This window comes from Hydra viridissima, unplaced genomic scaffold (assembly GCF_058129835.1).
Source record: "Hydra viridissima isolate aposymbiotic clone 2 unplaced genomic scaffold, HvirCarnegie_v1 scaffold_2, whole genome shotgun sequence".
NCBI lineage: Eukaryota > Metazoa > Cnidaria > Hydrozoa > Anthoathecata > Hydridae > Hydra > Hydra viridissima.
In genome coordinates, this window is record NW_028324301.1 from 20071338 (window position 1) to 20085000 (window position 13663).

The window sequence follows — 13663 nt, forward strand, 5'->3', positions numbered from 1 at the left end:
TCGATGGATTCAAATGAAAATAGGAATTGAGGACGTTCCAGCAGGTGATTTGGGATTAAAAATGCTACTGACCAACGCAATCAATACACGAGAACAAGTTTTTTTTAAATGTTAAGCATTTATTGCTGCTTTAGTTATGGATCCTAGATTTTGCTTTACATCGGGTCATCAACTGTTTAATACAGAAATGTTGAATAGAGGAATTATACAGCTAATCAAAATTCATCAAAAACTTTGTACTCAACGAGAACAATCAAGTTTTTCATCAACAGAAGAATCCATACAATTAAATGCGTCATATATATGAATATTCCTCAAATACTTCTGAAGAGATGATTCCTATGAACTCAGAAGAAATTTATGCTGAAAAAGTACGCCGTTTCATTGAATATACTGGAGGAGGAACCAGACAAGATGTTGCTAATGCAGCTTTAGAGTCAGATCAAGATATTCGTCAATTAATTTTAAAATGGACTCTTAATGAACCGCGAGTGTCATTAGACGTTGAATTCAACATTCTTGCGTACTGGAAGAAAAACCAGAAAACAAAATGGAATCGGCTTTATGAAATCTCGCAAGTAGTTTAAGGTGCAGCGTTCTCCAGCGTAAAAGTTGAACGTGATTTCTCTGGATTCGCTTTGGTTTATAGCCATCTACGTACTCGCATTTCAAATGATTTCTTAGACTCCATCATGGTTGTAAAAAATAATCTAGATTTGATTGATAAAATAAAACTTGTTTAAAAAACTAAACGTTTCACATTTTCTATTAGTCAATTTTTTATGGCGCCCCAGTGCAAGAATCGAGTTCTGAAAACCTTTTTAGAGTCGAAACAAAAAAAAAAATTTTTTATAACGTAATAAAGTTCTTTTAAATTTTGTGTTAGCAAAGTACTTGACAAAATTCTAGCACAAAAAGTCAAAGTTAATTTTGAGAATAGATTAAACGGCCGTGATATAAAAATCTACAACTGAATTGCATTTGGGTCAAAAGACTCCAGCATCAAGAGTTTTTTTAATGCGGCTAGGAAAATCGTTTTAATGTCTCAAACGTGGAAGCGAGCATTCCAAGTCGTCATATTTTAGTCGTTTTAATTGACAATTAAATTCAGTGTTGCCAACATTTTTTACATGTGAAATTCCAAAATCGTGAATGTAAAATGCCATAATAATGCCCTTTTTCATATCGCGGCTGTTTCAAAACGATTCTGTCACTTTATTTTGAACAAATTTCATCAATGAAATCAACTAGTTAATCTTCGGATCGGAAGTCAAAAGTTGTTTTTTATTATCCTTAAAAATTCTTGAGGAGCAAAAATTGATTTCATCTTTTTTTCCAAAACAAATACTTTTTCAAGAACTTAAATTTTTCTGTGTCAAAATGCCAAAATAAAGGTAAAAGGCCACAAAATACAACTGGATAAAAAAAAGCCAATTTTCCAAATATTAGCAACCTGTAATGCCATGTGGATTGTTGAGGAGAGCAGAGAAATATTTGATTCTAAGGCATTTAATTGCCATTTTAATGGCTTGCGTTGTATCATTTACAATCTGAAAAGGGATGTTTTCTCTTTAGAAAAAGTGTAAGAGAAAAAAAAAAATTTTAACAACCAAACATTATCATTGATATTTGTTTTATTTGAAGTAAATTTTCGGTTAAGATCACAACTCTTCAAAAAACGATTCTGACGGTTCGATTAAATTAAAAGATAAACGTTGGCCAGATATTTTCTTACGGCTAAAATTGTATTCTAACCGCTGCACAGTGTATCGCTTCATACAAGCTAGGTGGACAAAAATATTTTGTTTTGTATTTTCATTCCTAAGAATCAAGTTAACAATATTATGGTGTTTTAAAGATTAGTTATGCAGTAGGGTAGCCTGGGGGAGGCAGGGGGCAATTACCCCGCGCGTTTAAGCTTAAAGGGGCGACAAAAAGTCAATTTTACTATAAAAAGAATTTTTTTTTAAATTTTATTGTAAAAAAGGCGATATTTTAATCACTTTTAAGTTTTTAAAAGTTTTTGTCTTGAAAAAGATAATTAAGTAATAAAAATAAACACTAAATTTCGACACATAAATAATGTAATAAAATTTTGCCTAAAATAAAAATATACTCACTACAAATATACAAAATATAAAAATATACTCACTACACTACGTAAAATAAAAAAATATTTTATCAATAATTAATTATTATCGGATGAATCATTTGTTATTTTCAGTACCCGATGAATCGGACTCTATATAATCTTAATTGTCACACATAATTCTATTTTCAACAAGCTGTGGTGGTATAATAGGTGGGATAATTAAATGCAAAACTTCCAACGGTAGTTTACCAGTTTTCTTACTTGGCAATTCTCTGTGTGAGTTGATGACAGGATCTGATGTTACCAAAAGCATATTGAGCAAATCTATATTTGTACAAATACGTGAACTTTTTCTTGTATGGTATTCGCGGAATCGACGAAAATCTTTATTGCGGGCTTCTTGAGACTCTTCCGACAGTTGTCCTATTGGAAGAAGGCATGTTTTTATAACTTCCGTGCTATGTACAAGTATTTTGTGCACAGTAACAGGCATATAGTACCACGGATACAGATTAATATAAAGAGTTTTGGTTTCAGAACAAAGCTTTTCAAATTCATAATAGTTAATATCATAGCCAGTGGAAAGTGTTCTTAATAAAATACTGAAGTTTTTAATGAGATTGATGTCTAAACCCGTAATCTCGCCACTCAACTCTGGCTTCATAAAAAACCTGCGAGCTGTGTTCCCATCATTTGTATTCCCAAAGCCAGGTTTTGGTTTATCTACAATAAGACCCATATGCTTTTTAAATTTTTGTTTGATATCTGCTGAACGTTTTTGGACACTAGATTTATCTTCATCGCTTCTAACTTCCCCATTTGCTAATTAGTGTGAATGGCGTAGTAAAAGTAATACTTTTAAGAACTTCTCATTGAGCTTCAATTAGGCGTTCAGTAGTTTTATCAAGTATAGCTTGTAGACTAATTTCGGCTCGTGTTTCTGTAACAGAAATATGTTCATCTAATGGATAACATAACTTTTTCGACTTGCATAGACTATAATAAGATGGAAATAATATATGCTCTGCCTTTAAAGACCACTTTCTCGTCTGTTTATAAGAATGACTTGTACATTTAGAGTCAATGTAATAAGCTAATGCCTCGTCACGATTTAACTGCCTGCCCCCACAAATAAAGTCTTTTGATTTATTTTTTTTCAGATGATTTCAGACTTTTTCTGATTAAAGTAGCTTGGTTTCTGTGCCCCAACGCACGGCATGCTACTTCAGCAGCTGTGGTCAACTCAGTTGCACTTTGCGATTTTACTAAGTTTTCAACCCTTCGTTTTTTGGTTTTAAAGGACGAGTCTTCAAAGTTCTTTTTTGGTCGTCCTTGAATTTCTACAAATGATGAAAAAAATGCATTGCCGGTATATACTTACTTTAAATTCTATATTTGCCCCCTCTAACCAAATTTTATTTTTGTTTAAAAAACGGTCGATCATCATATGTGCTGCAGACCTTTTTTTTGCGAATTTTGAAGTCATACATGAAATTTTTAATTGCAAAGACCTCTCAGAATCTCTAGTCACATCAGTTACATCAGTAACACAAAATCTTTGCAAAATAAAATCCATTCAACGAGAATTTCTTTCTTCTTGATTATGTCTTCGCCATTTTTCAAACAACTCCATTTTTGAAAAAGAGAGCACATGATCTAGATGAAATTTAATAACAAAAAATTGTGGATTTATGTGGTGAAAATTTTTTCTTTGTTGTACACCTTAGGACTTTAGCTATACACTGTTAATAAATTAGCTTGGATACATGTGGATACAAAAAGTTGTATAAATTTAAAAATTAAAAACCAAAAAAAATTTTACAATTTTAACCCAGTTTTTTAAACCATATTTTAACACTTATTGCTTAACTTTTAAATAAAATATTTAATGTAATTAAATAGTACTTACCCTCAAAAGTAAAATCCATCGCTGCATTAAAATGATTGCTTTCTTTAATTCTTGTTAAATGTTAATGCAATCATTGTAAATTTTTAATTAATTTTTTTCAAAAATGAAATTACAATTTAACGCCTCTTTAATTGCTTATGATTCATTGCTCTGTAATGTTTTTCATAATTAACATCGCAAGTTATTACTAATTTAGGGCTGTTATTGTGAAAATATTATCAATTAGTCGTTTTCTTGATATGACTTTTGTCCACCTAGCTTGTATGAAGCGATACACTGTGCGCTGCTTTAAATTGTCGTTCGTCCTGTGGTTAATCTATTTTAACCTGAAACGCCGCGCTGGTGAAAAACTATATTTTTAATAAGGTTTGCTTCGACCATAAATTATTCGACCTATCATGGAACGGATATAAATATTCTGACAAAGAATTATTTTCTATTTTTATTATGTTGCAGACGATTAGATCGTAGAATTTATGCTGTAAATGGTTCGACCCTTTAAAAGTTCTACTTTCCTTTCTACTTAACATAATTTCTAGTGCGGCACAGGACGCCATATAATAAAAACCACATTCAATAATAAAAACTAAGTTTGAGACTAAGTTTTTACATTCTAACAAGGGGAAATCGAAACTTTTGTTTTACTCGTCAAATTAATCTAAAATGAGCAATAAAGTTGTACGATTTTTTCTTCTAAAATAAGAAACAGCAAATGTCTCAGACATAAAATTATGTTAAAATATGTGGATAGAAAATATTTCTGACATAATTTGTCGGGCGGAAAAGGTCTCAGGCCTAAAATTATGTCAAAGTAAGTGGACAGAAAAATGTTTCTGACATAATTTATGTCGGCAGAAAATGTCTCTGACATAAAATTATGTCAAAGTAAGTGGACAGAAAAATGTTTCTGACATATTTTATGTCGGCAGAAAATGTTTTAGACATAAAATTATGTCATAGTTGGTAGGCAGAAAAATATTTTGGACATATTTTATGTCGGCAGAAAATGTTTTAGACATAAAATTATGTCAAAGTAAGTGGACAGAAAAATATTTCGGACATATTTTATGTCGGCAGAAAATGTTTCAGACATAAAGTTATGTCAAAGTAAGTGGACAGAAAAATATTTCGGACATATTTTATGTCGGCAGAAAATGTTTCAGACATAAAGTTATGTCAAAGTAAGAGGACAGAAAAATAATTCTGACATATTTTATGTCGGCAGAAAATGTTTCAGACATAAAGTTATGTCAAAATAAGTGGACAGAAAAATATTTCGGACATATTTTATGTCGGCAGAAAATGTTTCAGACATAAAGTTATGTCAAAGTAAGAGGACAGAAAAATAATTCTGACATATTTTATGTCGGCAGAAAATGTTTCAGACATAAAGTTATGTCAAAGTAAGTGGACAGAAAAATATTTCGGACATATTTTATGTCGGCAGAAAATGTTTCAGACATAAAGTTATGTCAAAGTAAGAGGACAGAAAAATAATTCTGACATATTTTATGTCGGCAGAAAATGTTTCAGACATAAAGTTATGTCAAAGTAAGTGGACAGAAAAATATTTCGGACATATTTTATGTCGGCAGAAAATGTTTCAGACATAAAGTTATGTCAAAGTAAGAGGACAGAAAAATATTTCGGACATATTTTATGTCGGCAGAAAATGTTTCAGACATAAAGTTATGTCAAAGTAAGAGGACAGAAAAATAATTCTGACATATTTTATGTCTATGTAAAATATGTCTAAAAATATGTCGACAGATCTGCCAGACATATTATGCCGTAACAACTCTGCATTAAAGTATTAAGGTCATAATTGGTTGGTTGTTGAAACTTAAATTCTGTAGCATCCACAACAATATCGGTTTCACCATGGCCAGTTTTTTTAAAAACAGAAGGCATCATCAGGGAAATATAAGTGCTTTCGACTTTTAAATTTATCTCTGAAAATATTGTGTCTAGAAATACAACCCATCCAGTGAAAACACGATACATGGTGCTTTTAGAAACGCCAGCCATAAATCCAATAACACCAAGATGAAGTGCATGTCTGCACAATGTTAAAACTGAAAACAATTCGGTTTTCTTTTCAAGGAATCTGGTTCCTGTACCTTTGCAATCCGGATATTCAATTAAGTGGCAGTATGGTGCTACACAATTATAAAGGAGTTGAAATTGCAGGACAGTTAAACCACATAAATATTTAAACTGCTTTGGCTTGTCTTTAAGTTTGGAATATTTAAACATTCCTTTTTCAAATTTGTCTAGTTCTTTTTTTGAAATTTGATTTCTTACAGATAAAATTAAATATTTTTTATGTAACATATCGTTCTTTACTTTGTTTATTTTTTTTTCTTTTTTAAGCTGTTTTATATAATTGTTTGCATTGTTTATTTTTTCTAGAAGAATTTTGTTAGCATCTTCTTCTTTTTGTAATTTAGAAAGTAACTGTTGTTTTGTTGGTTTAAGTAATGATAAAGGAGATTTTGTAACATAAGAAGGTCGGTTTGTTGGTTTTTTACGAATAGGACAAGGTTTAGACAAGGATATCATCATACTAAGCTTACGTTTTAACCCTTTCAAATGTTTTTTATCAGCTTCAGTCGTTTTTCTTGATTTAGTTATTTTAGCCAGAGCATTTGCGTATTTTCGTTCCATTATAGCAATTTGGCTTGGTGGTGCAGCTATGTCTGGAATATCAGTGCATAACTCTCTTATTCCAGATGAAAAATGTTCACAACAAATATGCCCATTTCTGAAATTCATTCCCTTTGTATTTAAAACTCGGATATATTCTTTCTGAATAGAAACATCTTTGGGAAGCCTGTAAAACTTTATACGTTCTCCGTTAGTAGTTTTGGTTCTAAAGTTGTTAAAACATAATGCTGCGCCACAAAACCAGTTAACCATTTCTTTTAAGTGATACAATCAATATAGTTTGATATCTAATAATGTTTAATATCTTTTTATTAAAATAAATAGTAGTTACATATCGCTAACTTATTTTATTAGCATATTTAAAAAAATGTTTGTTTTGATTTTTACATATATTTTTGACTCGATTGTATCAAGTACTACGCTATTTTTAGTAGTTTAATCGAGAAAAAAAACTGAATATCGCTTAATCTAGAAACATTATCTGATTGGCTAGAATTTTGTCCCTACAGGCAATATTCGCTTACTTAAACCGCGTCGTATGAAACTTGCTAATACGTTATCCAGTTATACTTTGAGATCAGTATATTGACGGTTGAATATGCAGTAATGAATGTAACGCCGTACCGATCCCTTTTACTTGACCTAAATGATCGTACAGTAAAAAATGATTTAAATAATCTCATTTACTTATCTGGTTTATCAGGTATAAATTATGATTTGTAAAATGAAAATTACAACATCAAATGACATCTGTTAATTTACAACATCAAATGACATAGAGTTAATTTTAAAATATAAATGATTTATTTTTAAAATAATTTATTTGAAACATAATAAATGTAAATATTTCTTAGATAACTTTCTCATTTGGTGTTTGCTCTTTATAGATGGAGTAGCTGAACGAATAACTGAGCCCCTTGATTTTTTTGATGAATTGGAAAAAAAAGATCTTATAAATGATGCAAATGTTGATTATTTGATTGAATTATATGCTGGAGCTAACAGAAATGACTTAGTAAAACAAATTGAAAAGTTTCAGAAGAGCCTTAGTTTTTTAAAATCTACAAAATTGCCTGGAAATAGTGAACATGAATCATTGCATAATCATGGAAGTACACATAAAGACTCTTCTGGAGCTTTCTTTTCAATAGATAAATCTTCTTCATCTACAGTTAAAAAAGACTTTGGAAAAACAGATGTTTTTATGAGTAGTTACAAAATGACAGCAAATCCACGTGGCATTTGTCTGATCATAAACAATAATGGAATTAATACTGAAAAGATAGTTAAAGTATTTCAGCATTTGTTGTTTAAAATTGTGATTTATTCAGATTTGAGAGCTGATGAGATTTATGATGAACTTAGAAATATTTCACAAAAAGATCATAGCAATTATGATTGTTTTATCAGTTGCTTTTTGTCACACGGAGCCAATGGGACAATAAATGATAATTCTGGAAGTACACTATCTCTATCTCATGCTTTTGAGTTATTTGAAAATGCGAACTGTTGTTCCTTAATTGGCAAACCTAAAATATTCATAATACAAACAGGCAGAAAACAATCAATCAATAATACAGCTGTTGCTCATTCCAGCAATATGACTGAGTCTAAAAGAATTGGATTACCTACAGAAGCTGACTTTTTTTGTGGGTATTCTATATTACCAAGTAAGTGAAACTAGTATTCTTTAACAACACTTTTACCAAAAATTACATTTATCATAAATAATTTGCAGTTAATTGTGCTATTTATTAGGTAACAGACTACAGGAAATCATACAAAATGACTCATGGTATTTTGACACACTTTGTGAGGCCATAAACTGTTACGCAGCCAAAAACAACATCAATGATATATTCTGTGCAGCTAATTATATATGTCAAAAACGTTATATAGATAATGGAATTCAAGATTATAATCAAGCCTGGGAAACATCAAATACACTAACCAAACCCCTTTTTTTTTTTTTTCAAAATTAAATGTTTTGTAAAAACTATATTTTATTTTAACTTACTTTTCTTTTCTTTTCATTATTTTTTTAAAACTAGATTACCATAAGGAGAGGATGGGATTGTTCCTACCTCAGGTTCTCAAAAGTTAAAAATATTTTTAGTAATCATTATGTGGTTGAATGTTGATTAGAAATTAAAGATTAAGTCTGTACTGTGGATATGTGTGATTTTAAAATGTAGTTTTACTGATTCAGGTGAGACTGGACCATCACTTTCTAATGTTGGGAAATGTACCAGAGGAGTCAGTCCATCAGCTCCCACTAAAATTAATTTAAATTTGAAATTATAAAATTGTGAAAATTAAAAACTCTTTGTTATTTATAAAACAAAACAAAGTGAAAAATTCACTAAAAAAAAAATGGTGCTACAAAAAATAAGTATTTAAACAGTATTTATTCTCGTAAAATAGCTACTGCTGGGTGATTAAATGTCAAGCCTTATGTGGAGATAATATTGACGGCTCAAAATAGGTTCTCTGTTAAATTTGTTTTTATGTTTAAAATACACTATCACAGTTCATCTTGTAGTTCATAGTGATTTACGAAAAATAAAACATTCTGCACTAGGAAAATGTAAAAAGTAAATGGCCGACAAAGTTTCTTACTTGGGCGCAAGAGGTTGCGCTACCTAATTATTCAATTAAGTACAAAATCTGAATTGGTTTTCGTTATTTATATTCATCCACCTTGTTTTGATATAACTTTCATTCAAAATTGAAACTTTTGCTGGGAGATCAGCACCATGTTTGTGTTAGGACTTTGCATAAAAATATGAAATTGATTTTTGTGCGATAAAAAAACTTTAACTGTTTACAAGCATTTAAAATGGTATAAAAATAACGTGGCGAACGTTAGTGATTAACATAAAAATTGCTATTCTTCAATGTTGAAAACTGCTCGAACCTTTTGAAAACACACACATTTTTAGAACTCTTTGTTAAACTGAGCTATATATTCGATTGGTGCTCCATTTCTCCTCACTCTCCTCTAACGTAAACCCCTGAGCTAAAATTTTAAATTGAGAAATTTGAGTATTTTTTCAGACTCATAAATGGAAACAGTTTCTACCATGAAAAAAACAATTATTATTATATTTAAGAACTGAAGATCATTAAACTGAAAAGGTAACGGGTGGCCCAAGATAAATGGCATAGGTAGTATTTTTATTGTAACATTGTTATTTTTTTTAACTAGAAAAGTGAATCTTTTTTAAAAAGATTTATTATTAAATTCTCTACAAAATGACAATTTATTTAATGTAAATAGTCTCCATTATTTTTTGACAAACGGTATAAGCGATTGGTCCAACTAGTACAACTTTCTAAAGCTACATTTACTCTAATTTTTTTTACAGCTCGTTTAAGTTCTTGAATTAATGTTAATTTTGTATTAATTTTATTCCATTTCATTTGGTGAACGAGTTCATCCCATATTTAGTAATCTAAAGGATTGAGATCGGGGGAATTTGGAGACCACTGGTTTTTGTCAATAAAAGCAGGATAATTATCATGACACCATTGTTGAGTTAAATGATGCGTATGTGAGGTTGCTCCATCTTGTGAAATGTCCAATCATCACCAAACATCGCGTTTCCATATTTCAAGGCCACTGGCAACACTTTTTTTATATACGAGTCATGATTTACTGTATCTTAGTCCAAAATAACCAGTGGTGTAACACCTTTTGAGCAAGCTCCCAACCAAACCATTACCTTTTGAGGGAATTTTTGTTTCTGTTTAATACCACCATCTTTATCAGCTTCATTACGATTAATGGACCATATGCGATTATTTTGGGCATTGTACATACCATTTAAATCAAAAATTTTTTCATCTGAAAACAGAATTTTTTAGTGTTTGTTCTTTTCGAAAATGATTTCTTATCCAATTTTCAAATTTAATTCTCTTGACTTTTTGACCATTTGTAAGCAGTGGTTCAACTCTGTGTTTGTATGCCTGTAAATTGAGATCCTTTTAAAGTATTCTTTGAACACTGCCCAGCTAGCCTATACAGACGAGTCCCGTACGGTATTGAACCGGGGATCTGGTAAGGTTATCATCCGGGTTATGGCACCGGGAGTCAGACGGGAACAGTACGGTTTTCCCGGGTGTTAACGCCACATATCGGCTGTATTAGAATTTACCTCATGCGTGAAGTTTGAAATTGCCATTTTGTTGTGTGAAAGTTTTTGCGATATTTTGTTAATATTATATTTCTTTTACGCTTTAAAGTTGTTTCTTGTTTAAATAGTGGTAGATAATTTTTTGCATATATTTTTCAAGTATTTCGTTAAAGTTATCCGTTTTTAAATTACGATTGTCGGATAAGAACATTTTTTTTACTGTTTGATTATAGTAAAATCTTTTTTAGGATAATTTTTTTACTAACAGTATTTTAGGTATTACAGTTTCATTAGGTTTTCTTTATGTTTGCAATAACTATTTATAGATAATTCTATGTTGATTTTTGCAAATTGATTGAAACATTAAGTTGAAAACACTGGTTTTGAGTTATCTGAGATACTGTAATTACACTGCGCGCGAAAGCAATTACAAAGAGTGGACATTGCGCAGTTTCCTTAAAATCCTATAAACAAACTTTGAGCGGTATTTTTATGGACATATTTGAGTTGATTTGTAAAGTGTAAATTGAAGGCGAATTTTTTGTGGGTGGGAGTTTTTTATTAGAAGAGAAAATGTAGAGTTGAAACGCTGCGTTCGCCGCGAGAAAGCAACACATACGTTGTTAATAATTTTTATCGCATATAATTTATAAAATCTGTTTTCATTTAATTTATGATAAAACTATTTTTGTAATTGGGAAATATTTATAACCTAATAAGATTTTATTACCCATGCACTTTTTTTATATTATTTGTTATTATATTATTATCTATTTATTGTTTGTTAATTAATTTTGTTAAATAACAGAAAAACATTTTGTAAAATTACGAAGATATAAGTAACCTTACTATGAGTTTAGTAGAGACCGCCGATTCGTTACTGTTTATCGGTTTGCGGATTGTGCACCGAATTATCTATGCTAAACGGTTCAAACTACTTACGGATTGATTTGATCCGAAAATAATTTATCGGAAAATAATTCGTTAAAATTTTTTCGGATTATTTTTTCGGATTGCAATCCGATTCGATACTTTCGAATCGGATTGCAATTCGAAAAATTTTTTTCGAACTGGAATCCGAACCGATATTATTTTTACGGATTTATACGGATTCAGAATAAAAAAAGCTTTCGAATTAAAATTCATTTTTATTTATTTATAATATTCAAATATACAATGAAACGAAATGATTTCCTTGTTAAGAAATAAAAAAAAGTCAAAATCACACTGAAAGTTAATCATTTTCCAAATTCATTTCCTGGCCACACAATGTCTTGAATTTTACTGAGTTGCTTAGTGTTTTCTTTCATATATACCAACATCTCAACCTTTGAGATTGAAAGATTGGTTCTTCTAGAGCTGTATATATTCCCTGCTGTTGAGAAAACTCTTTCAGATGTTGATGATGCAGCAGGTATACAGAGGTTTTTTCTGGCCAGCCTTGACATTATTGGGTAAATATACTGGTTTTGTTTCCAGAATTCCAGTACATTTGTATTTGCTGGAACTGGTTTTGAATTCAAATACCCCTCAATTTCAGTAGAAATGGCTTTCTTGGTGCTTGTTTCACCTCCAGGATTAATGTAACCTGCACCAAACACTTTCTTCCTCAGTTGTTCAGTGAAATCAAAGTCGTCATCATCTTCATCATCCAACATTGAAGGGGAAGGAGTGCTTTGGCTAGCCAAAATTTCTTTTTTTGACAGTTCTTCCATAGCTTTTTTTACTGCAGTTTTGACTACTTCAAATTTTTCCCCCTCATCCACAAAGCACATGCCCTTGCTGTTAGGATCTAAAAAATGAGCTATAGAGAATTCAATGTTCATCAACTCCCCTTCGAATCTTTTGTTTAAATCTTCATTGAAGTAGTGAGCAAGCTCTGATGACACCTCGGTTTTTGGCTTGATCATCTCCCTTGCTAATCTTCCTCTGATGTTGTATACGCAATTAATAACGGAACAGATGCTAACATTCTTTTCACTGCTGCATTTCTCAGAGAATTCTGAAAAGCCTCTCAGAAGCCGGATGACAGATTGAATAGATTCCACTTCATCATCTGTTGGTAAAAGATCTGTCAACTTACAACCTCCAGAAACAGTAGGGTTCGGATTCTTTAAAGAATGCATCGCCGGAAGAAGATCCACCACAGACTCAATTTGATGGAGGTCAGAGTTCCATCTTGTGGGGCATCTCTGTACTAACTTCGTTCTGGAGTTTTTTAAGGCTTTGGCAGCATTAACTAAAGTCATAGCTTTTTGAGAGGACTGGTTGAAGTGACCTACTAATTTTGTTATTTTGTGGTTGAGAATTGACCATTTTGGACATCTTTTATCATCGACAGCACCACTGACAACTAGATTTAGACGGTGGTCGACACACCAAATTGCACTTTGAACCCCAATTGATTTCCTAACACCTGCTTAGACATTAGCTGCACCGTCGACTGTTATCCAGGTTTTGACTCCAAAATCAAGTTCCAGTTTGTTGATAGATTCATTGAGCTTCTTGGCAATATTGTCGGCAGTATGTTGTTCGGGGAAGTAGGACATTTCTACCAAGAAGCGCTTTAATTGGAACTTTGAATCTATATAGTGGAGTGTAAGGCTCATGAAAGACAAATTGGTGTGATCAGTGGTCCACACGTCGGATGTAAAGGCCACTCCATCAAGATTTGACTTGTCTGAATTGAAAATGTTTTTTACTTGTTCCTTGATGAATTTAAAAAGGAGAGGAATGTATTTTGTAGATATATTCTTTGCTGTAATGGCTCTGAATTGACCGTTGGTTGCAGTTCTCATCATCCGGGTGAATGCGTCAGTTTCTACAATAGAAAATGGTTGAGTGTCCTCAATCACCCAT

The 13663-nt window shown here is 31.4% G+C and overlaps 1 protein-coding gene across 2 annotated transcripts; it reads left to right on the plus strand.

Annotated features, from left to right (window-relative positions):
• The first annotated feature begins 7098 nt into the window (after positions 1-7098).
• On the plus strand, positions 7099-8696 carry LOC149892355 (caspase-3-like). Of its 2 annotated transcripts, none has more exons than XM_090079799.1 (3): positions 7099-7371; positions 7556-8338; positions 8407-8696. In XM_090079799.1, the coding sequence occupies exons 1-3, from the start codon at positions 7275-7277 to the stop codon at positions 8424-8426; spliced, it is 900 nt and encodes a 299-aa protein (XP_089935925.1). In that variant the 5' UTR covers positions 7099-7274; the 3' UTR covers positions 8427-8696. The 2 variants fall into 2 exon arrangements, with proteins under 2 accessions (XP_089935925.1, XP_089935924.1); XM_090079798.1 differs by having other exon boundaries at positions 7105-7371; positions 8427-8696.
• The last annotated feature ends 4967 nt before the right edge of the window (positions 8697-13663 follow it).